The 23,792-nt window shown below is 41.2% G+C and overlaps 2 protein-coding genes across 3 annotated transcripts in view; one reads left to right on the top strand and one right to left on the bottom strand.

Annotated features, from left to right (window-relative positions):
* Nucleotides 1–13,789: 13,789 nt before the first annotated feature.
* On the top strand, nucleotides 13,790–18,582 carry COX6C (cytochrome c oxidase subunit 6C). Its single transcript, XM_074145620.1, has 3 exons — nucleotides 13,790–13,903; nucleotides 15,503–15,641; nucleotides 18,456–18,582. Exons 1-2 carry the CDS (start codon nucleotides 13,790–13,792, stop codon nucleotides 15,620–15,622), a joined length of 234 nt encoding a protein of 77 aa, XP_074001721.1. The 3' UTR covers nucleotides 15,623–15,641; nucleotides 18,456–18,582.
* A 2,911-nt stretch (nucleotides 18,583–21,493) lies between these two features.
* VPS13B (vacuolar protein sorting 13 homolog B) overlaps nucleotides 21,494–23,792 on the bottom strand; it is a 475,565-nt gene continuing 473,266 nt past the window's right edge. For both annotated transcript variants that reach the window (XM_074145995.1, XM_074145994.1), the window contains exon 61: nucleotides 21,494–23,523. In XM_074145995.1, coding sequence (XP_074002096.1) covers nucleotides 23,284–23,523 — 240 coding nt within the window. In that variant the 3' untranslated portion in view covers nucleotides 21,494–23,283. The remainder of the gene's footprint in view (nucleotides 23,524–23,792) is intronic.

The following is a 23,792-nucleotide window of genomic DNA, read 5'->3' as shown; positions in this document are numbered from 1 at the left end:
CTCTCCCTACATTCTTGCTTCTTTTTACAATTTTAAGAGTTTTGAAAAGAACTGAGGCAGAGTCGATGTTGGGACTAGGGCCAAAGGATTAATTGCAGAGTCAAGAGGAGGCAGGGGCAGAATTAACTGCTAGGCAGGGGACAGGATAATGATAGACCTCTCCACATTCTTCAGACCACTTTAAACACCAGTCCCCAGCCACAAAGTTGTTGGCTCCATTCTTCTCTACATGTGTGTAACGCATGTAAGAGAAAGGCAGATCAGGGAGCTCCAGCTTGCTGAGTTTCCGAGGACTACCCCTGAGTTAGGGAAGGGATTGTTTTCTGCTACCCTTCCCAACCTCTTGGACAGGGAGAACAAGCCATGCAGCCCCACCACAGTTGTCAGAAGTACAGGTTCTTCACTTGGTTCTTCACTTGGAGCTCTTAGATCACACTGCTAAGGACCATTCAAGAGACCTTTCCTCCTCAGTGTGGAGTGGCAGCTAAGGACAACTAATAGTCTTTTTCTTTTTCACTTTTGACACGATGACCAAGAATTGTATGGTAGTTCCATCGGGAGTTGCTTCAGACAGGCTGGCAGGGAAAAAAGGCACTCACTTTTATGGATATAGCTGCCCTGCTCATATATCCTCACAGAGGAGCAAGGGAGATCATTGGTTCAGTTCCTGCTTTCACCACAGTTCAGAGGCAGAGTTTGCCTCGTGCTTATCTCCATTCCTTCTGTGTTTGGGTTGTTTGCTCGTGTGATGTTACCTGAGAAAGATGTCGTGGGTGGAAGCCACAAGGGAGTAAAACAAAATTCTTGTTCATGTATTTCATGTTTTCCCAAATTTCACAGATGCAGGAAACTTTAATGCTCACTACATCTGAGGAGGGTGGAATGTAGCATCTTGTAGTGAGCAGAGCACACGTGGTACTGTGTGGCCTACCACTCATTAATGTGAAAGGCAAAGAGGAATCACGAAATACCATAAATGCAGTGGTGTATGTCAGTCTAAAAAACACGTGAGAGGCCACCTTCTACTGCTGTAGTCAGTACAGCACACGAAACCAATTGCTGGTGCATGGCAGTCAGTTTGTTTTGTTGTACTCTTGCCTTCATGGCATTTTGAGACAGTTAAATAACATGCAAGGCAATGCTCATCTTACGGTGGTAGCTTTGACCTGAATCACACTTGGATTACTTCTAAAATGAAAAATATTATCCAGATATTTGTCACAGATGATAAAACTCCTTGTGAATATGCTCCAGCCTTGCCAAATTGTTAACAAAAATTTACCAGCCCCTACGCAAAAACTACTGTCCCAGACAGTTACTATGATTAATACCATACACGTCTATCAAACTTAAAAAAACAAACAAAAAAAGTACTTCATGTACTTTGATGAGTGAGTACAATTTTGCCAACTGGCTCTATCCACTCAAAGTTCTGCAAACCAATGATAACCCTCAATCCAGTTTGCAGTTTTGTCTCCATGTTAACTGAAATATATATATGCGTGTATATATATCTGTGTATAAACACACAGTCATTTATAAGCCATAAGGAGGATGCAACTGAAGAGGATCATGTGTATTAGTAATGCTAGAAATGCATGTCATATCAGTATGCCCATCTTATGTGTTAATTTTAAAGAAATATTGAGCAATTTGACAGGGGATTTATTATGAAACAGGGACCCTTTCACTTCTGGGTTACTGAATCTAATCTGATGCAATGGCAGATACTCCACAACTGCTATGTGGTCATACACCTGAAATGGAATAGTGGTTTTAGTCTCCTCCCAAGGGACCAAGCAATGACTATTACCAATTCCAGTAATGAGCCCAAGAACTGAACAGCTATAGAGACTAACGAACTGCTATTGTTCTAAATGATGGCTCTATATGACTTCTGTGATACAGCACTTTCTGCTTGGACTGCTATTGCCTTTTTATCTTGTTCTTCAGATTTAGAATCATAGAATCATAGAATGGTTAGAGCTGGAAGGGACCTTAAAGATCATTGAGTTCCAACCCCCCTGCCATGGGCAGGGACACCTCCACTAGAGCAGGTTGCTGGTCTCTCTCAGGTTGCTGGTGTAACACCTATGTGAGCTCGGCAGTTTTAAAGGGCTAGAAAAGTTTTACTCAACGAGCTTATCACCTCTCCTTTTAGATAACTAAAACCTTGTTCCTTCTTTATTTTAACTACATATAGCTTGATACTTTCAGAAGTCCATGGCAGAACAGTTGTCTGTGGAGTTTGTTGCTGCAGACAATACAAACCCTTTTCAAAAACCTGCAAACCCAGAAACTCTTCTGGATGGATTTATGCTTTAGTGGCGTTCAAAATACACAATCTAATCATATTCATTCAGACTTACTTTTCATGTTTACTCCCAAGAAATGCAACATATTGGAACTATTTTGGAATTTTTTTAAGCCATCACTTGGATTCATAAATATTTACGCTTAGATGCTATTACTGTATATTTCACTTTTCTCTCATCAGACCTGGCATGTTTATTAAAACATTTTATAATCTTTGAGGGTGCAGTCCTGAAGTTGCTAATTCAAATACTTTTGACATCAACATAAGCTGTGACCACGCACTTCAGGAAGGGGCTTTATACGCTTTGCTTTGACTTCTCTCCTGCTACTGCATGACACATAAATGTATCAGACTATGTGATTAATTCCTGCAAATACGTAGTGCCAGCTTATGTTATTAATGTGCACACTTAACAACGGTTCACAAGAGTGGTAGTGGTAGTCACCAGGCCATTTAAAAAGGAGCAAAATGCTTTCTCATTTGTGTCTGTACAATGCTGCTCTGCCGTTGCCTCCATACTCCTCACGATCACTTTTTAGTGGCTGTTTCTTAAAGCACTATTCATGGGGAACAGTCTTAGAGCCTGAGCTGCAGCTTCGTTTGTCCCTTTCAAGGTGTGGAAATCTAGTATTTAATCGTCAGGCACTGAGATCAGCAACGAAGACAAGCTCTTTGCAGACACAGCAGCAGAACCAGATTCAGCAGACCCAGTTTCTACCATTGGTCCTCTCAGCAGACAGTTCTGGCTGGCCAAGGCCCGACTGGTTTGTGCCACACCTTTTACATCTGTTACATGAGAGGAATCACTGTGACTCACTTTGCAAATAAGTTTGACTTAAAAAAAAAAAAAAAAAAAAAAAAGAGAAACCTGCACTAATGAAGTCTACAGATAAAAGGATCAATGAAGTGGGTATTTTCATAAATGTGGGACCTTCAGTTCCCTGCTGTTGAGAACTCTAAAAAATGGCAGATGTCCCCTTCTGTGCCTTTAGCCCTGTACTGCATTACAGACTTGGGGACATTTTCTATCCTCTAGCCTTTGTACGTTTGTGAAATGGCCAGCCTCAATCCCACCCAACACTATTGCTCAAAAAGATTCACTTAAGCTAGTGTGTGTGTAAAAATGATTGAAAAGAGACCAGATGTTTCAAAGTTCTGTCCCAAACTTGGGAAAGAAAATCTTTAAATTATTTATGTTTCTAATGTTAAACGCTGGGCCAAACTGATCACCGTGCAGCTGTACGTGGCCAACGGACCTGCTGTAATCCAGCCTGAATTTGACCTGTTTAAACTGTCCCATTACATTCAACTGATGATTTTTATTACTGCTTTTCTATAGAAATGCCTTTAGTCTGTCATTGTGAATCATGTCTGAATACAGCTAAGATGGGGTTAACTGGTATTTTTTTAAGCTTATGGAACATTGCTGGTTTTAATACATTCAGTAGTTGCTGTAAAAATGTTAGGGAAAGACAAGTTTGAACAAAAATTTTAGATCTGGATCTGTACTCACAGTTCAAACCTACCTCTAATGGTCTGATTTGGAGCATTCCCAGGATTTCAGAGAGTTATAATTCACATCTGTGTTTCTAACTCCTTCATGCATGATTGTTTGAATGTGCACTTTTGGAACAGGTCCATGTCTAATAGGCTAAATTGCAGTTCCCAAATCAGAAGCCACATGGTATTGCTATATAGCTTTTTCATTTTTCCTCTTATTACGTGGCCTTCAAATAAGGTTCTGTCAGTCCAGCACATTGGATTAATACAAAACACCAAAGTCTACACTTTCTACCTACCTGCTAATGAACTCACACATTTTGATTTCTACCAGTGATTTAGTAAAGCATTTGCACAACGTCCATGATGGATACTTCTCTGCCAAGTAATAATTTATTAGAGCGCTGGAGCAGATTGGAATTATGCAGGACTCACTAACCTGTCCTAATATGGTAAGGGTAGACAAGGTATAGATGAAATTCCCTTATTTTTAATATTCATTGAGCCAAGCTAATTTATATGTCAAGCGCAGACTGCATTTGCTTGGATTTTCCTCTATTTCTCTACTAATTAAAATATTTTAGTTTCATGGTAACATATGTGAAAGCGTTGACAACAGCATTGCTTATTCCACATGTTAATTATGTATTTGTTCAGAGTATGCTGATGAACTGTGTGCATTTCTCATGTTAGGTTTTCATTTCATGTCAAAGGAAAAGTGGAAATGTAGTAAGCTCTGTACCATATGCGTTTGAAAATCTTTTGTTGGCAAAAAGTTTAAAAAGAAAGTAATACTCGCTTCTCAGAAAAGGATTTTTGAACAAAGCAAAGCAATTGTGCCATTAATGAGAAAGTTAAATGAAACAAATGACAAGGCAAGCAAGAAAAAAACAGAGCATCACACTCAAGGAATGCACAGGCACACAATAGCTTATGCAATATTCCCCATCTGTCAAAGTCAGTAAATACAGAGATTTCACTGGGAATACTCAGTATAACAGGCTGCGGTGCCTATGGCTCGGTAAATGCAATCACCAAGCTTTCAGCATTCTTAGTAGTTTTCAACCGTAGGCAACTCAATGAATTTCATCCCAGCTGCGAGACCCAACCGACCAGCATTAGTTTTGTAAACCCCAGACCCTGACTGGCTTGAACATCACTCATTCCACAAAAATGGGAATCAAATCTGTCACATCTCTAGAGTAATTTACACCTCTACAGTTTCGTATGTGTATATGTGTGTGCAGGCACGTATACATGTCTATGTACTTCACGGATTTGTGTGTGCTTGGGTGCATACAAATATACACTATATATGCATAAAATTACCTTGTTTGGTAAACTATTTTACTGTCATAATCATGTAGGGCTTAATTTGGTGCATATCATCTTTTTCCTAATACAATATTGCAACCATTTACTTCTGTGTATTTTTTTTTAAATGAAGGTCTTTACGTTTCATTAAAATGTTTGCGTTCATACTCATTTGCATTTGAGAGGACAGAGCCATTACACTTGCTTTGCTGAGGAATATGGCTCTTTCCAGAGGTCTGCGTGGCTGCTGGAAAGAGAAAATAAGTGCAATTTTTGGGAGTTCTTTTTCCTCTAGAAAGCATATGCAAGAAAAAATTAACTTTCACTGTGTTTTTTCTCCCAAATGAGAAAGTAATTAACAGCATGTGTTGGGCCACTCACTAAAGACTATGATAAATGATTTACTATTTTCAAGCTAATGAACTGAATACTTGATCTAAAAAAAGGAGAGTATGTATGATTGTGTTCATCTTCCAGTTATGACCTTCCAGTTCAAAGATCATCTTAACTCCTAGCTTCCTGATCCTGAAATTTGCTGAATATACTGAAAGTTGTTCTCTTAATTCACGTCTCTGGAGGTGACTACACCTGGCAGTAGTAGGCCTTCAGAAAGCTGCCCAAAGGACGAAAACAGTGATCTTTTGGGGTCTTTTTCCGAGCGAAACACCAGGAAAGCATGGCTTTGTCACTGCAGCTCCACACAACAGTGTATTAAAAAAAAACAAAACAAAGCAAAACACAATCAAATACACAGAAATACATAGTCTTAGTTGGGCTTGCCAAGGTAATGTAGTACTAATCACAGATTGTATTTTGAGACAATAGTTAAGCGTTGGAAATGAACTGCCCAGAGAGCTTTTGGTATCCTTATTGTCATCAGAGGGATTCTAAAAACAGATAAGATACGCACATTTGCCAGGAATGACTATGTATTTTCAGAGCCATATTGGGGCAGGGGAGTGAGTAGATGAACTCTTGAGGGAGTTATTTTCTCTGAATCCATATTTGCGTTGTTCTGAATGCAAAAGCTTAGCCTCTGCTAAGGAATCTTACGACAGTCAAGGGCCGTGACACTTCATTTGCTCTGCACCCGAAACTCCCACTGAAGCCAATTATTCAATCTGGTTTAACAAAGACCACAGCTTCTCTGGCTGTGCAATTGTTGGTAACCATCAACAAACTGATTCATCTACTATTGGGCCAAATGTTACAAAATCTGTTTCTGAGTTCTTGTTTGTACCCCCATCATAAGATTACACCAAAATTAAAGCATGCAGTACTTGAACTAACTTCAAAGGCTGAGCTTGCACTTCTAGCTAGTTCAGCCTTTTTATTGGTTCATGTTTTCCATTTGGCTTCAACATCCTGTTCCTTACTGATGCCCTTCTAGAGTTTCATTTACAAATATTACGTCCCTGGTTAGTGAGCCATGCTAATTAATACTGTGGTGGAGGATATGGATTATAGTAATCTCATGCCTCCTGCTTGGAAAAACATTGCAGTTTTTCCAGACGTTTACATGTGATGCCATATTGAACATGGCCAAATTTGTCTTAGGAAAATGTATCCTGAACTCACTTAATCAAAATATATTTAACTAAGGTTGCTTATGCTGTTATCTATTGCCAGTTTTGTTAATCATGAAGCTCAAAAATTTCAATGCAGTAGAAACCCGAGATCCACAATTTCCTAATTAGATTATTTCAAACAAAACAGTAAAGTTAAAACAGGCTGGTTTAAGTATACATATTTTAAAAAGTTTATTCTAATAACAAGTTTGTTAAAAAAACACAAACAGATGATTTGACTACTTTCTGGAAGCCTCACACGTCTGACTGTGCCTCACCTTTCAAACCTGGGACCACAATCTGACCGGATTTTGGCTCCACTGGGGATTTTGTAGTCAGGGACTCCCTGAGTGGTAGGACTTCAAATGTTGCCCAATTTATGGTTGTAAAGAAAATCTATTATATTTTCAGTACCATCAAACATCAAATAAAAGCTATAGACCCTTTACACAACATAGCAATGCTTAATCGATAGGTTTTTCCAACACCAAAATAAACAAAAGCAATGGCGTTTTTTAGGAAGAGGGGATATCTTTTATTAGACCAGGTGATGTAATTGGAAACAACAGACAAGCTCTCAGGCTCACAATTCGTTCACCAGGTCGCAAAGAGTTCAAGAAATACATAATCTCTGGGGTACTTGTTATTTTATTTCTGTTTTTAATTGTGTTCATGAACTCTCTTTTTTCATAAATGGACACAATTTGGTTGGCGTGACTGCCGTGTGATGATACAAGTCACAACAAATCTGAGACACCCCCTACTCTTTCTAGACTATCATTTCAGACCCAGAAAGGAAAACTTGCCAATGTCTCATAGCACTTACCATGTCATCACCTCAACATGAATTAAAACAGACTAAAACAAGAGGTTTAGAAACCTGTAAGAAAAGGTCTAAAAACTTGCCACAGGAAACAATTGCAAAAGCGGCACTTTACACTTAACCTGGCACAGCCTTTTATTTCGTCAGGATGTGCTCTGCACTGTGCTGCGTAAATCAAATAAAAGGCACAGATGTCTCTCGGTAACATCCTACAGCTGCAAATTTTTAGGTGTCACTCTCTTGGGGTGCAGTCCCTAACCTGAGCAAGGCCTCTTCTCCTCTCCACGCAGCTCGCTCCTCTGAGAGGAGCCCACTGAGCCAAGAGCTGCCCAGAGCAAGCACGTTGAACCTAACCAAGAAAGGGGCCAAATGCAGTGACCTGTGGAGAGTGAGTCTGATCTTCTATTCGAAGGAGGCTTTCCCACATCACAGCAACTGTTTTACACCCACGGGTAAGTTGGTCTGTCATTTTCTGTCAGAATTAATTCCTTGAACAAACCAATAGCTGTATGAACAGCAGCACTTGGCCACTTTCCACTTTCCTGGAGGTCAGATGATCACTGGTCACATCTAGGAAAAACAGAAACTAAGAAAAGGTCTGGTCTAAACCCTATTAAGGTATGAAGAACACTCTTTGTTTGGGCTACTGAAGGGTACCCATGAATCTTCTGCTCAGACTTACTGTAACACACCCATGATCAAGGAGGAGAGTTCTGGTATGTGTGCCAGGTGCTTGTGTGTACAGACCCACCAGGATGCCGGGCAGGCCATGCAGATATCGTCTGCCATACGATAGTTTCCATATGGCAGATGACGTTTGGAGCTAGAGAATTTCACCTTGTGTGAAACCAAACCATGTCACAGCACATCAACCAAACTCTGTGCTCTGAAAAGGAATGTGAAAAGCTTGGCCTTTTGTCCTCCTGTTGTGGTCCTTGCTGTCATTTTCAAACGGAGGAACTCTGCTCCTGTGCTGTTCTTACCTGGACACTTTCTGGAGCTCAACCCAGGCTGGGAATGCTTGTGGCCGACATCTGATGGGCTGTCAGTTGCTGAGATAGGACTGTAGAGGCTGAATTACATGTAACAACTTCATGTGTTGACTGGTTGATTGGAGCATTTGTCTGTAAAGGTAGTTTAACTCCACCAGTTCATGGGAAAACAAGGATGGGGAATGAAAAAGCTTTCCCAGGGTAAGGCCCCTCTACGCAAATACAGAGGAGTAAAGGAACAGCATAAAAACATTGTCTTTGACAACTTTATTTCCGTTGCAAACAGGCTACACAACATTTGAAAACACAAAAGACAGAAAAATACCGGCACCATTTAAAGGGCTTTGAGCAAGGAACAGGGACTGGAAGGAGGTGTTTCTGTGGGTGTATTTTTCTAAGAAATCAGATGATAATGTAGAATATTTCCGGCAATGAATGATGAAGTTAAACTTGTCTAAGTTAAGCTTTTAGGCAAGAATGACACATATATAGAGTATTACTTGCTTAAAAATGCAGTTTATCCAAAAAAGGTTTTCCTGTTGCTAAAATAAGCAGTATATTTGTTTCAGACAGGCCCTCTGAACCTGAAGGACTCCAGAGTGAGAACAATTAATACAGAACCATGCTCCAGAAAAGAAAGTAGGGGGAGAAGGTATCACATGAATGTTAACGTCTCAGCTGTGGAACTTGGTTTGTTTTCTAGTTCCTGGGCCTGAATACACACATCAGCCATGTCTTCACCACAAGTTGGGAACTTGGTAAATAGCAGAGTCTCTTTTTTTAACAATATAGGTCATGAACGGTACCAAACACAGGATCATTCACGTAATTATATCACTATTCAATGTGTATAAAAAGACTAAAAATCCAACTCTTTACAAGTTGAACAGAACTTAAGAAATCTCTTTTTTTTTTTCCTCTTTCAGAAGCATGCATAAAATCAACAAAGGCTTGTGAAATCCCTGCCCGCTCCATTTATTCTGATTTGAACTTTTGCTTTTTTTCTCTCCTTTGTTTATAATGCCCTTTTGGAAGTACAAAAATATTTTTCTTCCCCCTACTAATTTTGACTTTTTCCATTTAGGAATCATTGATTCACCCTCATTTATTGTACGGCTGCCATTCCAATTCTGCTAAATGACTTCTTGTGCCACAATATCTTTGTTTGTTCCACAGCACCATTGATTGATGTCGACACGGCCGTGGTAAGACAGTACGCGCTTAGTTAATTTCTGGCACAGAAATGGGAGGAGGAGCACAAATGTATGCATTTTCATATGTGGCACATAACATTGTTTAACTTTTTTCTTTTGTGATAGAGAGGTAGATTTTACAATAAACTAAACTATTTAGGCGTGCAGCTGGCTCAGGGGATTGCTGATGTCCCATGTGATCTTTTTCCAGTAGATTTTTGGTTCTAATTTGATCCAGATTATGACTATCTAAAGACTTTTTGTGGCATATGCAAAATCACTTGATTGTCACAGTCCTGTTCCTAGTCGGCTCCAGTCCACACCACAGAGAGTACAGTGCTAAGTATGACAGCTGGCACTCTTTGTGGAAAAGACAAGGATCCACTGCCTAAATTTTCTCTCACTAAAGTCAGAGGTAAATTTTATTTTAAATTTCAATGGAGCGCAAGCAAGAAATGCTTTAGCATTAATGCCTTCCTTCACTCCTTCACAAAGATGATTCCTTTCAAGTACTGAAGAAGCATCAACTGTTGCTGGTGCTATAGCATTTTGGAGAGGGAAAGAGGACTGCAGTTTCTAGTTCAGTAACCGTGGCACCTTTTGAGCAAATAGTCCTAATAGTCAGGTCCAAAAGACAACTGAAGCAGGTGGCAGAAACTCCAGGGACTGGGTGGACCGGGAAGGAAGTAACTGCTGTTGTCTCTGTACTGTACGCCTCAGTGTTTTCAGAAGGTTTATTTGCTCTGATGGATTTGGATGGAAGGGGTCGACTCAGGTTCAAAACCACATCGAGCCATTATAATCTGTTCAGAAACCAGCGTGATAGGAAGCAACTCTGTGCACTAACTTGATGGAGCTGATTATCTTTGCCCTCCTTCCACGGCTCTTCCTCCAACGTATTTCTATACTTTTTTTATCCCTTATTTGCACAGTCCCAAACTGCCCTTTATACAGAACAATAAGGAGTTGGCTGTATATTCCACAGTAATGACGTCAAAGAATAATAACAATTAGCACTTCATTTAGCATCTTAACTATAACACAAAGATGCCTAGCCAGCAGTATCTCAGGCACATGGGGAAACTGATCACATAGAAAAGAATTTAATGACCTGGCCAGCCATGAAGTAAGCTATTGAAAACAGCAATCAAGACTTTATTTGCAGACCTAGGTCCATCCACCAAACTCTTCTGTCTCACCAAGACTGACGTTTATAGGAAAATTCCTTATATATAACGATAGTAGCCATGAAACCTGCTCCGCTGTTATTCCAATTAATTTTGTATCCTCTTTTTCTGACATTGCATAATACTAGGGCAAGTTGAGTGGAGCTTTTAAGATTCCCTGGACAACTCTCCCTGCCATTTCTTTTCTGGTCTCACCAAATGACTTCATGAGCTTGCCTCAGGAACAGCAGCACCCTTGTGGACCTGGGTATTTCCTTAGACACCCCCCCCAATCAGGTTATAGATATATCTTGTCATTCTTTCTGCATGACATCATTAACATTTGCCTTTTTGTGTTAATCCACACAGGAAAAACTCTTGGACAGACATTTTTTGTTTCAGTCTCAACTATTGTAACACTTTGAGGAACGTTGTCCAAATTCCATCTATTCAGACTGCTGTGGCAAAGACCATTCTCCCAGCTTGTAGCCGTGGCTGTATGATTTCGCTCTGCAATTTTCTACTCACACTTTCCTCTTCTTTAATTCCATCAAAGGAAAAGCAACTTCTTTTCAGTTTTAAGGGCCCATCTCCTCTTGCCATTTGATGTCAGGACCTGCTGGCTTTGGCAAGGGAGTGCAAGGTTTGATGAATATCTCGCTGCACATGAGTGGCTTCAGTTTTTTCAAGGCAGGAATTTATAGCATTTAGAGTAAATCCCACAGAGACTCCCCAGGAATGGAAACAACGACAATACCATATGCAGGTGGTGATTAGATGGAAACCCTGGGCAAAGCACACATGTGCCTCATTCCCAAGAAAGGTGCAAAAGCTGGCTAAGGGATATCTAGGAAGGATTACAAACAGATTGATATGTTTCTAGGCTTGGTCAATCATTCTTAGCAAACTCTACAAAGATTATTAATTCATGTATTCTGGTATTATGGTCATTTGGGTTTGATGGCCACTCTGGAGATCTGGAAAAGTGACTGACGTGTGGGAAGGGTGGAGGGCACCGGTTTGTTGGGGAAGTGGTGGGGCGGTGAGCAGGCAGCATTGCAATGGCTCTTGGCTGGCACGAGGGCTGTGGTTTGGCCTGTCTCGGCCCAGCAGGCCTCGCTGAGGGTGCTCCATACACTCATAGAATGGTTTGGGTTGGAAGGGACCTTCAAAGATCATCTAGTTCAACCCCCCTGCCATGGGCAGGGACACCTCCCACAGGACCAGGGTGCTCAAAAGCTTCATCCAACCTGGCCTTGAACACTTCCAGGGATGGGGCATCCACAGCTTCTCTGGGCAACCTGTTCCAGTGTCTCACCACCCTCGTAACCAGAGGCAGCTCCCTCAGCCTGCCCTGGTGTCCCCCAGCCCCTTACCATCCCTGGGCCGGGCCCACATCCCACACACCAATATCCTTCCTGGACTGGGGAGACCAGGAGGGGACAGATGCAGTCACCAAAGTACCAAATAGGAAAGGAGGAAGGCATTTTTACTGTGCTTTTTCTTGTTTTCTTGTTTTTTAAATTGCTTATTGCTAAATCTTGAAAAGAACTCATAACTCGGCCCAAGTGCACCGGTGGGGAGAAACCAGGTGTCTCGGCAGCGGCCAGGCCAGCCCACATGGCACTCGCTGTGCCCGCCGAGGGTGTTGGGTGCCCAGGAGGCCTGAGGTGACGGAACGGCCGTCACACAGCGTCGCACCGGTCGCCTTTCGGCTGGGCAGCCCGCCCTTTCCCCTTGGCAATGCCCGACAGGGTGAGGCCGATCGTCCCACCCCCTCGCCCCTGGCGACGCGCGCGCGCGCCGGGTTTGAGCCCAGCCGCTCGCCGTAGCCAGGCCGCAGCCTCCCGCGCATGCGGGGTAGCGCGGCCGCAGAGGTGCCCGGCCGGCGGGGCGGAAGGACGTTGGTGGGCCCGCGCTGAGGTGAGGCCGCGCTCCTGTCCCCCCGGTCCTGTTCCCCCTCCCACCTCCCCGCCGCCGGTCCCCTCTCCCCGCATCGTCCCGAGGGCAACCAGCCGCCGCTCTCCCTTCGGCCGCGGCCAGTTGCGGCAGCCCGTGACCTCTGCGCGTCCCTGAGGGTGGCGGGGACGGGCCCTGCGGCGGCGGGCGCCCTGCCTTCTCTGAGGGGGAACCGCTGCGGGGCTTGACTCAGCCTGGCCAGGGCGGCGGTGGGGCCGGAGAAGGGCCTTTATGTGGTGGTTCCTCTTCAGTGTGAAAGGAGAGTGGTGCTGCGCGGCTGTGGCAGCACCGCGGGCGTTGGGGACAGCAGGGCCACCTCCTGGTTTTTGCTCCCGGGCTCTGTGGGCGCTGGAGGCCGCACAGAGGGCAGGGCAGCACGGCCTGGGAGCCGCTCCTCGCCCAGTGAACCTTTAACTGCTGTTTAAAGAGAGCCGCCTGCTTCAGGCCTTGTAGGTTTTTAGTAAAATCTTATGGAACAGAAAAAAATTCTTTTAATGCAATAGAGTGTGCAGTTATTAAAAAACAACACCCCAAACCACAAAACCAGTTCAAGAAGCATATGCTTTTCCTTAGAAATGAATAAAATTTGATCAATGTTCTGAATGTGTTTTGATGTAAATGCCAGGACAGTAGGACTGAAGTGGTAGACTCTGCAGGGAGGAAAGGGTTTAATATGAACAGTGAAGGCCAGTCTTGATTCCATGAGTGTTGGATGTAAGGAGTATAAAAACTTAATTGGATTCATGTCATAAATAGGTCATCCTTGAATGTTGTCCCTTAAATAGTCTCATTGAGAAGTCAGATAGAGAAGGAGTGCTCTTGCTTATGTTGTGAAGGTGATTATTATACAACAGAAAAAGCACAATCTTTCTAGCGTAGAGTTACAGAAAATTATTTAAGTAGAACTTCTTGTCCCGCAATTATCTTTTTTGTTTTCTTCTAGGAAATATAATCACCATGTCGTCTGCACTGTTGCCTAAGCCACAAATGCGGCGCCTTTTGGCCAGGCGGATGAAGTTTCATCTATTTGGGGCATTTTTTGTATCTGTGGGATGTGCAGCTTTATACAAGGTGAGATCTGTAGTCATTCAATTATAAACTGGACTCATTAGAGTGTTTTAAGAATTCATAATATTTTTTTGTTGAGATTTGGTTGAGCTGTTCATCAGAAAGCTTTAGTAATGTATTTTTGTAAGCATGTTTCCAGAACATAAATAAATCTTTCTAATCTTCATTTGAAGAAACGATATGAATAACATGATGCCTTAAGCTGTGTGATCAAGATCATGCAATTCGTGACAACTTAACCTTGAATCTTCTGGTCTTAGACTATTGATCATTCACACGATTGACGCATGTTAACTCTAGATAGTCTGTGTCTCTCTCCATCATGGTCTCCGAGACTCTAGAGTTGTCAGAGTCTTATTTTATCTCCAGACTGATTTCAGAAAACTTGCTTATATGGAATTCGGAAAACCCGTCTTTCGGGAAGGCCAGTATGGTCCTTTTATCCTTTCTTTTAAAGTATTGTGGGAAAATGGAGCATTACACTTACAAAAAAGCAACTTACACATTGGATTTTGGTTTTCGTGGTCCTTAAGAGACTTCTGACAAAGGGTGGTGGTCATTCTTGAATGCCTTTACTAAATAATTCTTGGATCTCATGCACAAAGCAACACAGTTTGAATTCCTGTGGAAGAACTGGATCTTGGCTTGCCCATTGAACTCTTAAACTATTTGCAGCATTTTAGTACTCGGGAAGCTATTGATAAAAGTGACTAGAAATTAAGTTAATTTCAGGTTGTTCATCAGAAAACCATCACAGTTGACTTAAGCTTCTCAGAGATCAACAAATGTCTGTCAGAAACAATAACCATATACAGTTAAAGCTCAACATCTGCTTAACACATCTGTTAAGAGGTAGGCAAGCTTGTTTGTGGTCAGACTTATAATTTTATACCTTATTTGGTTTTAAACCTTATTTGGCACCCCTACATATTTGCCTTACCCCCACACTGGTAAGGCAGCAGACCATATTTAGAACTAAGTAACGTGGATCTCAGTAGTGATTTACTTGGTTACAGTTAGATACTGTTGAACAAACCCACCTTGGACTTTTCTTCACCTTTTTGGGGGCTTTTTGAGCATATTCCTGTGCAGATGGATGAATATCCAAGGAGTCAGGACTGTGTCTTTTTCTGTCAATGAGCTGTAGGTGTGGCTTGGCAGGCTTGTAAAAATTTCCCAGACTTCTGTAGTTGACCTACAGTGCAGCTTAAATGTAATGCATTGTTTTAGGATGCCATTTTATCTGGAGTTACAGTTTTGCAGCTGTCCACAAAACTTGCCATAATGGCATGTTTTACCTATAAAACTGTTAGCAGGGAGGGCATTGGACACTTGAGTATCAATATAGGAAGAGTGTTTCTGCATCTGTGTAATGTGCTATTTTGTAATGAATTTTCTTTTTAAGGTTTCACTTCAGACATTTGTTTTTCTGACCAGTGGTCAGGTGGATTTGAACAGGAACAAAGTAATATTTTACTAATTTGAGCTAAGGGCTTGTTAGGCCGATCTCCACGGATACACATCATAGCACTAATAGAAAAAAAAATAAACCCCTGCTTGTAGAGCTTTGCAAGCTTTAATTTTCTGTGTGTTACTTTCCAGTTTGGAATTGCAGAACCCAGAAAACGAGCTTATGCAGAGTTCTATAAAAACTATGATCCCATGAAGGACTTTGAAGCTATGAGGGCAGCTGGTGTGTTTGAGTCTGCACCACCCAAATGATGGCAACCTGCATTAACAGGTAATAGTCTCCTCTGCATTAGAACAAGAGTAAGCTTGATTGTTTCAGTGAAACATTGTGCTTCTATCTGGAGGTTCTTCTTTTTTGATCAAGTAGTAAGGTGCTCCCAAAGAAAAAGGATACAAATTGCACTTGAGAGACCTCCGGGTAATAAAAACATGAAGAAATACAGGAAGTGGGGAGCGGGGAGTAGGGGCAGAATAGAGAGCTCCCGAATACCTTTTGGGTAATGTGTTTAACTGGTGTGATACAGGAGACTTGCACAAGGTGAGGCCAGGCCTTTCCCTGCTCACGCAGCAGTGGAGAGGAGACAAGGCTTTTGTATTAAGCTATAAGATTTGCCCGATATTACTGCTATGTTGATGCTGTCACATCTTGAACTACTTAGCTTTGGGCTGTCTCTGTTTGCTACTTAGGTACTTGTGGTGGAACAGTGAATGAGAAAAGGGAGAGGCTGTTTCTCTCTCGTAGCATCCATCTTAGTGTATGAAACAGACAGCTTCCACACAGCCTTTTGTCTTTTGAAGTTGGTGAGAGGGGGAAGCTAACTAGTCATGAGGGGAAATACATTTAAATACATACATAGATACACAAAATCACAACGGCATACAGTTCCCTGTACTAATACTCAGATTTTTGCCGCACTTAATTAAACTTGAATACAACTTTGTTCATGATGATATTTTCCTAGCACTTAACACTGCCTTTTGTTTGAAGATTACCAAACTTTGTTCTCCCTTACTTGTTTTCATAACACCAGGGAAAAGAAGCCTTGACTTCAACCTTGTCGTAGTTTATTAATAAGCACGCTCACTGCACAAACTCATGATGTGACAACTCAATAAAGAATTCCTCCCCCTCTCTTGATCCAAATTTTTTACATTGAGTTCTCTGCTTCTCTTAAAATGACTTCAAGTTAATCAAGAACGATAGCTTTTTCATTCTTTTGGAATGTTTTCATATTGTGATCATTACATGATAATCTGTGGCTCTAATTATCCTGGCCAGCTGGATTTTCTCAGCCTGTTTGCTTAAAGCAGCAAGATTGAATAAAAGATTTGTACTTAACACTATTAATACTAAATTCTGTTGTGTCACAATCTACAACTATCTGGTTTCTGCATAACACAATGACATAAAAAAAGCAGAGCTCCACCTCTTCTAACAAATTTAAAAAGAAAAAAGATGGCAGTCCCTTTGGTAGTTTTGGGTTGGTTTTTTTATTTTTATTTTTTTTTTTTGGTGAGAGGGCGAAACTTTGTTTTTTAGCTATGACTGTAACAAAGATAAATGATAAATTTACCTGGTTTTAATTCTGGTAATTCTGCCTCTGGTTTGATCGTATTGCTAATATATAGGCACTTTTAAGCTTTCTTAGACACTAGAATTGCATTCTTTAGTCAGGTGGCCTTCATCAGAGTATTCTGAAAGGCCATCTGGTGGTAAAATCATTTGAAACAAACACTGTCAACAAGGATGCATGTTGAATATTTAATTGGAATCATGAACAGGAATTTTTCAGTGCAAATAGAGCTCCACTCTCAGCAGCTTATGTTCCCATTGCAGTTAAAAAAAAATTGCACATTGTGTGCACCTGTTAAAATTAAATGTTTCCTAAACATGTCTTCCATTCCTTAATTACACCAGCTCAAAAGAAAAATGTGAAAGACAAATCCTTTATCTGTGATTTTGTTTGAAGTGCTGATGCTTCTTATTCCTTAGCCTATTTAGGTAAGAAGTTAGATTTTTCACTCTTTCATAGTTGAAAGAGTTGGGTTTTTTTTTGTGTGTGCCTGCACGTGAATACGTAAGTTGAAGAAGGGGAAAACAATGCCAGTGTTTCAAATGTTCTGAAAAGACTGTGAAAAGAACAAGTACGCAGAACAGATGGAAGACATTTTATTTTGCTTCAGTAGCTTAAATCCTAGGAAGCTGGATGGAGGCTGAATTTGATGGTATTTTTGGTATAGTTACCTAAAGAGTACAGTGGTCATGCACGGTCTACATCTCTCATTGTATTTCAATATATTCTGTATGTGGCAGCAAATACAGTGGTTTAACCTCATAGAATACTCACTCTGGAATGGGTACTTAGCCCCAGAACTGAGGAAAGGGCAGTAGGCAGGAAGCAGAATTCCTGAGTTAAGGTGTTAGCCTGGAGCTCTGCACCAAGTTTGTTCCTGCTGGGCATGTAGGCAACTTGGTACCAAAGTGTGAATTTACACTGTTTCACCTACTTGGCATGGACTTTGTGTGGTGATTCTGGTAACAGAAACCAAGCGCAAGTATAAATTTGAGGGGTCTCCTACCTCTGCAGTGTGCTCAGTACTAGAATAAAGGGGCAAGCTAAGAGTTCAGTGCTAACCACTTGCATGACTCTTGTCATGGAGCGCAGCTGGTCTTGGATTGCGTTCAATATAATGTGGAGAAGCAATTTGAATTTGGTTTTCTTCCTTCCTTGGTAGGTTGCCTACACCACTTGCTTCCTCTCTGGCTCCTATCTGAAAGCTGCATTCCTTTTTCTTTCAGGCCCTTAGCAAGATTGATTCAGTTATCAGTGCAGCATGTACAGTGAATCTGACGTGCTGAGCAGTATTGTTCCAGCTCTTGATTTGTTCCATGTTTCACTTCTGTTTGCCACATGAAGGGTGTGTGAATCTTAAACCATCAGGAAATAACAGGGGGAATTCCTCTAGACTAAACCACCACATAAACATAATTCTCTCTATTGCTTTGCATTCATACATACTAATATGTTTTCCTTAGAGCATAAAGTTTGTCCAACATAACTTAATATTTTTTTTTATCTTGCAGATTCCCTTCAGTCTAAAGAGACTTGATGACCGAACCTTATTTGCTCACTGAACTGTAAAGTGTAGTGCACTTCAGTGCATGGCACGCTCTAATGTAACTCAATAAATAAAATACATATGTCAGTGGCACTTAGTTGTCTTCATTGATGTCAAAACGCTTAAATGCTCAGATGCTGGGAAGAGTGGTGGAAAGTCTTCATAAATTGCTCAAGATGGCTAAGTCTAGTTTTCTTTCCCCCAGGAATTATTTGCATCCCTGTTTTGGCCAAATTCCACATTTGATAACAAAGTCTATCCCTGAGCAGTTACCGCGAGGTTGTCTCAGCTGCTGATGGGAATATGCAAGAGGATAGTTGTTACAGGCTGGATTTCTGGAAGGTTCTGTGTTACCTCTGGCTTCACAAGGTGAACTGACCTTGGGCTGAAAGAATTTGGAGAGGAATTCTGGAAATACACTAGCCAACCTTTTTCTGCTGCCACTGCTGTATTGCCTTCCTTACAGCAGCAAACAGCTACATCAAGGCTTACAAACTCTTATACGAGGTATGTTACTCTGATTAGAAAAAGACTGTAAACTGCAGGTACGGTCGCATCTATTTGATGTACAAGGGGAAAGAGGGTAAAAGCAGACAAGAAATACTTATTTTTAGGATTTTACAGTAATGAATATCTTTGCGTGCTGCTTCTAGACATGATTCATCTCCTTTTTAATCTCTGGAAGTAGTCAGCTAACCAGAGTTTTCATCTCTGCTACATTCTGTGTAGTCCAAGACCTGATGCTTTATCTTCTGCCATGACACCCCTCATCTGGGGCTTTGTGCGTTGCCTGTTGCTGAGGTTGACAATGGTACTAGGACTGTAGCTCTCGATTGCTGCCTGTGGGTACTGGTAGAGGAGTCAAAGCTGACTCTGAAAGGAGTGAAGGCTTTGTACGAAGCAGCGTGACAAATTAAGCCATCTGTGTTGTATTTGAAGGTCTTCAGTTCAAATCCTGTTTGGAGTAACTCTCATTATTTTAAATGGATCATTAACTACTTAACACTTAATAGGTATCCGTGAGCAACATTTGGACTAATGAAAGCAAGTAAGTAATGTATTTGATCCAGAACACTATTACAGAGCACCGTGGGATTTCCTTTAAGCTTTCCGTACAGGCAGTGCTTCCTTTAAGCAAAGAAGGAATTTGACATTAGTGGTGCAGGGGAAACGCGCTAGTAATCAAAATACCCCTGTTCCTATAAATGTAAACCAAAGCTTAACAATAGCAAATGATACCCATTTATCTTCCTCGTGTACAGTATAAACATTGTGTGCCATTAAGAACTGACTAACATTTTCTCAGGCATGTCTGCAGGTTTAAATAGCCGGGGGTCTTTAGTCATACTGACAGCTTCAGAGGCAAAGGAACTTGCTACTGCCAGGTGTGCAGGCTAATAGACCTGACTCCCCTTGCAGCCCTAGCCCCTGTATTCTTCCCAATTGCTAGGAATTAATTTACTTTTAAATTCTAGGTTTCTTCCAAACTGTTACAGCCAACAGCAGTTACTGTTGTAGTCTCTGTTCCTGATTTAATGAAATGAGAGTGTTTGTGGCTGAAGGTATCTCTGACCAGACAGCAGAGCTCGAAGATGTCTCTGGCTGAATGTGTGCAACAACAATGACGAAAGGCGAGTGCTGTGTCTGTGCTTTGGGTGTCTGCGGGTTAGAACCGTTGCTGTAAAATGATATTATGGTTTCACAATGGCTGCAAAGCAAGTACTTCTTTCAGCAGGGAATGGCAGCCAACCCATGGCTGCCCTTCCTCGGGAGTGGGAAGGGAGGGCAAAGCTGGGTAACTAACGAAGGAGCAGGCAAAAGGGCTAACCTCCTCTTCTGAAATCTGCAACAACCCATCAATTTTCCTTTTATTCCACTCCCCCACCCGCCTGGTCTTTCTCTTTGCCTTTGCCAGCAAGAGTTCAGCTAATCCTGCCTGAGACGCACTTGGGAGTGGGGTGTAGCATGGGACAAGCCAGACCTGTGTGAGTTAGACCCTAATCAGCTGGTTGTTACAGAGCCTGGCAATGCTGTTTCTAGGAGATGCAGAGCTGAAAAACGTGCTTGTCTGCGCTGAGGCCATCCCAACAGTCTGCAAAGGTTTCTGCTATATTTATGCATGAAATAATATATAAAAAGGAATTGTTTGACCTAAACTACTTTGGGAAAGGTCTTGCTGTGTATAAACCTGACCGTGCCTTCAAATTTTTGGCTGGCTTACTTTACTTTAGTCTCCAGTGTTTGAGGAATGATTGATTGTTCTGGAAGCAAACTAAAAAGATAGATTTGAAGTTGTGAGCTCTCCAGGTCTAAAGAGCATTATGAGAGTAGGCATGTTTTAAGAGTACACATTGGAGTGCTTTAGCAGCTAAGTACAGGCAGCTGCTCTTTGCACAACTTTTGTTTTCATAGTTCACGCAGCTCATATGCAGGAGAGGCTGATTTATACGCCATCTCCACACGTTTCCATACATGTGGTCAGAAGGGGGAGAAAGAACCTGCCTAATGCAGTAAAGACGCTCGCTTAATTTGCTGAAGAGGAGTATAATTTAAGCAAGTGTTTATTCCAGGAGAATATAATTCAGGGAAAACCACAAATGTATCTTAAATGATGGCTGCAATCTACAAACTTTTAGAGATTAAACTGCTGCCTTCCCTCGTCTTTTACAGGTGTGTTTGCATCCTCTTGGCTGCTTTGTGCACTGCGTAAATAACGAACAGAATAGTCTAATTCTAACGGTGACTACAGTGCTGGTTTGACTCAGTCACAAAAGCCTAAAACTTCTCAGCACATGTTTTTTTGGCAAGCTAAATCATCAGTTTTTACTTCCAAAGTATTGTCATGACCTATTGCATTTTCTGGTACGTGACAGAGTCCAGTGACCAACTGGAGTCTAATGGGGTCTACGTGAAGCTTGTATGTCTGTCTTGTCACTGCTCTACACAGTGACCTGTTCATTCCTTTGTAACTGACTGACTGAATAGCTCACAAACCCAAGTATTATAGGAATAGCTTTATTATCTTCAAACAATCTCATTATATTACAATTTATCCACCAATATGCAAAATTAGAAGTATTAAACTATTTCCATAAAATATTCAGGAATTAAGCATGTGTGTATATATACATTATTTAAATAGTGTTATTTAAACAATGACTAAGTTATTAAATCACTGTATGAAATGTTAATGAATGGGCTTATTTCACATTCAGGAAAGGACAGTGCAGATCCCAGGGTTCTGTATTTTCAGTACACGAGAGACGCGGCTTTTAGAAATACCTTTTAACAAAACAGAACTCACGAGAAAAAACATTGCAGTTACTACATTCTTATTTACTGTGCATTTGGTCGTATCAAGTATGCATAGACGTTATTAACTATAAAGCGCATGTATCTGCTCCAAATGATGATCAGATTTTATTCCAGTTTTCTTGTCTCCAATTCTGGCCATGTTCAGGAATCCCCAGACAAAATTCATGTCCGTAAGTACATAGAGAATGGGGGAAAAGTAACACGCATAGTTGAAAACCAAGTAAGCTCTTGTTTTTTAAAGCTGCCGTAGCCAGATTTGGTGTATAAAGTAACCTACCTGCGCCCAGAGACAGTGATTTCTTGTCTACTACAAACTGTAAAACATCTGAAAAATAAGATGTGTTTAACATCATAAGTGTATCGTGATGGCATCATTAACTAGTCATGTAATTGGAGCCTGTGGGTCCATACTTTTTGATCAACTTGAAAAAAATAACTCACTTCGCTTAGCAAAAACGTACTTGAAAACTCATGGTTTTAAATCTCCCTGGCTTTAGCTGTTCCATGATGATAAGCATAAAATGAATTAGGGCTTAAGTGAAGTACATACTGTGTAGTGGTGGCAGATCAGAAGTAAGTGAGACCCAGCAAGGTTATACGTAGCACCTGCACATCTATGTTATATTGACCTTACAGATTTTTGGTAGATTTTAAGGAGACTGAGCTCTGCTGCTTAAAGTTTTGAACTGCATGTTACTGGCTTCCAGCTAACAACCAGACAATGCACAATGTCATATATACATTGAAAGTCCTTCTGAATATTTGATGGTGGATAAAATAAAGTTTCTGTATACAGAGAGTTTGAAAAATAAATTCATGTTGTAGTTCATGTTTTGTTCTCCAAACCACACAAAGGCACTAGTTTACATTAAGGACTAATGTCCTGCAAAACTTCAGTCAAATAAAGGAAGCTATTTTAAGGTTAAAGTGGTGCTAAAACCCAGCTGTCACTAGTAACTTAAACCAGCCACACTGGGTTTTTCAGATTTAGTGGGGGAAAATGTTTTGCCTCAGGACGTACGTGTTGGGGGGGGGGTGAGTGTGTGTGGGGGGAGGCTCAGCCTTGAGCAAGTTGTTACAGCTGAGTTATAAACCTGGTTTATAACAGAAACTGGCAGACCCTAAAATATGATAGAGTAGGTATCGAGACGCATTTTGTGTGTGTGGCAAAGATGTCTGTACGCACGCAATTTTTCCTTAATCTCTGATTTTTGGTTATTAAAAAGGAAAGGATTTTGATTGAGCTATAGTCCAAGGCTGTTCCTTTTCACTTTATTCGTTTGCTCAAACACTTCCTTTCCAGCGCTCACATTTTGGCAAGGGAGCAGGAGTGCTGTCAAGATTAGAAAAGCTATTGGGCTTAACTTTGTTATCATCTCCTTCTTCCTCAAAAATTACATGCATCTCCATTTGATGTAGGTTAATGCGGAGAAAGCATTAATTTCAGACCGGTAAGGTATTACTGTACTTACCGCAAATTAATTAAATCCTTTCCTCAAAGCTTTATTTTTCACCATGGTGAATTTGCTAATGAATACTTGGGCAAAATTTGGATCAACTACATATTGGTAAGTTTTCGTTATAGTTGGAAGGTGGTCGGTAGCTACAGGTTGCACTGCTGGCGCGGTGCTGGGAGGGAGGTGGTAAGATGTCTTTGTGATGTACTCCACAAGGCGGTTGTACTGCTGTTCCGATAGTCTCTCTCGAGCTCCATCTGCCTGAAATCAGATGAGATAAAATGATTATTGAGTGATTGACAATAACCGAACTCAGTAGTAAGGACAATAACTAACTTCCACATGACTTTCTGTAGTTAAAAGTCTTCCTCCCTGGCATCTTTTCTACAATAGTTTAATGGATGTTTTAATCAACAGTGTTTTCCCATAGTTCAGTGCTTGGTGGATTTGGACACTTCAGAGAAGCTCTAACTCTTTCTTAGGAAATTCAAGCAGTATCTTTTGAGAATTTCAAGGGTGGACTCTATACA

Source organism: Numenius arquata, chromosome 3, assembly GCF_964106895.1.
Source record: "Numenius arquata chromosome 3, bNumArq3.hap1.1, whole genome shotgun sequence".
NCBI lineage: Eukaryota > Metazoa > Chordata > Aves > Charadriiformes > Scolopacidae > Numenius > Numenius arquata.
The sequence above is the reverse complement of the archived record's forward strand: the minus strand, read 5'-3'. Positions and strand labels throughout refer to the sequence as shown.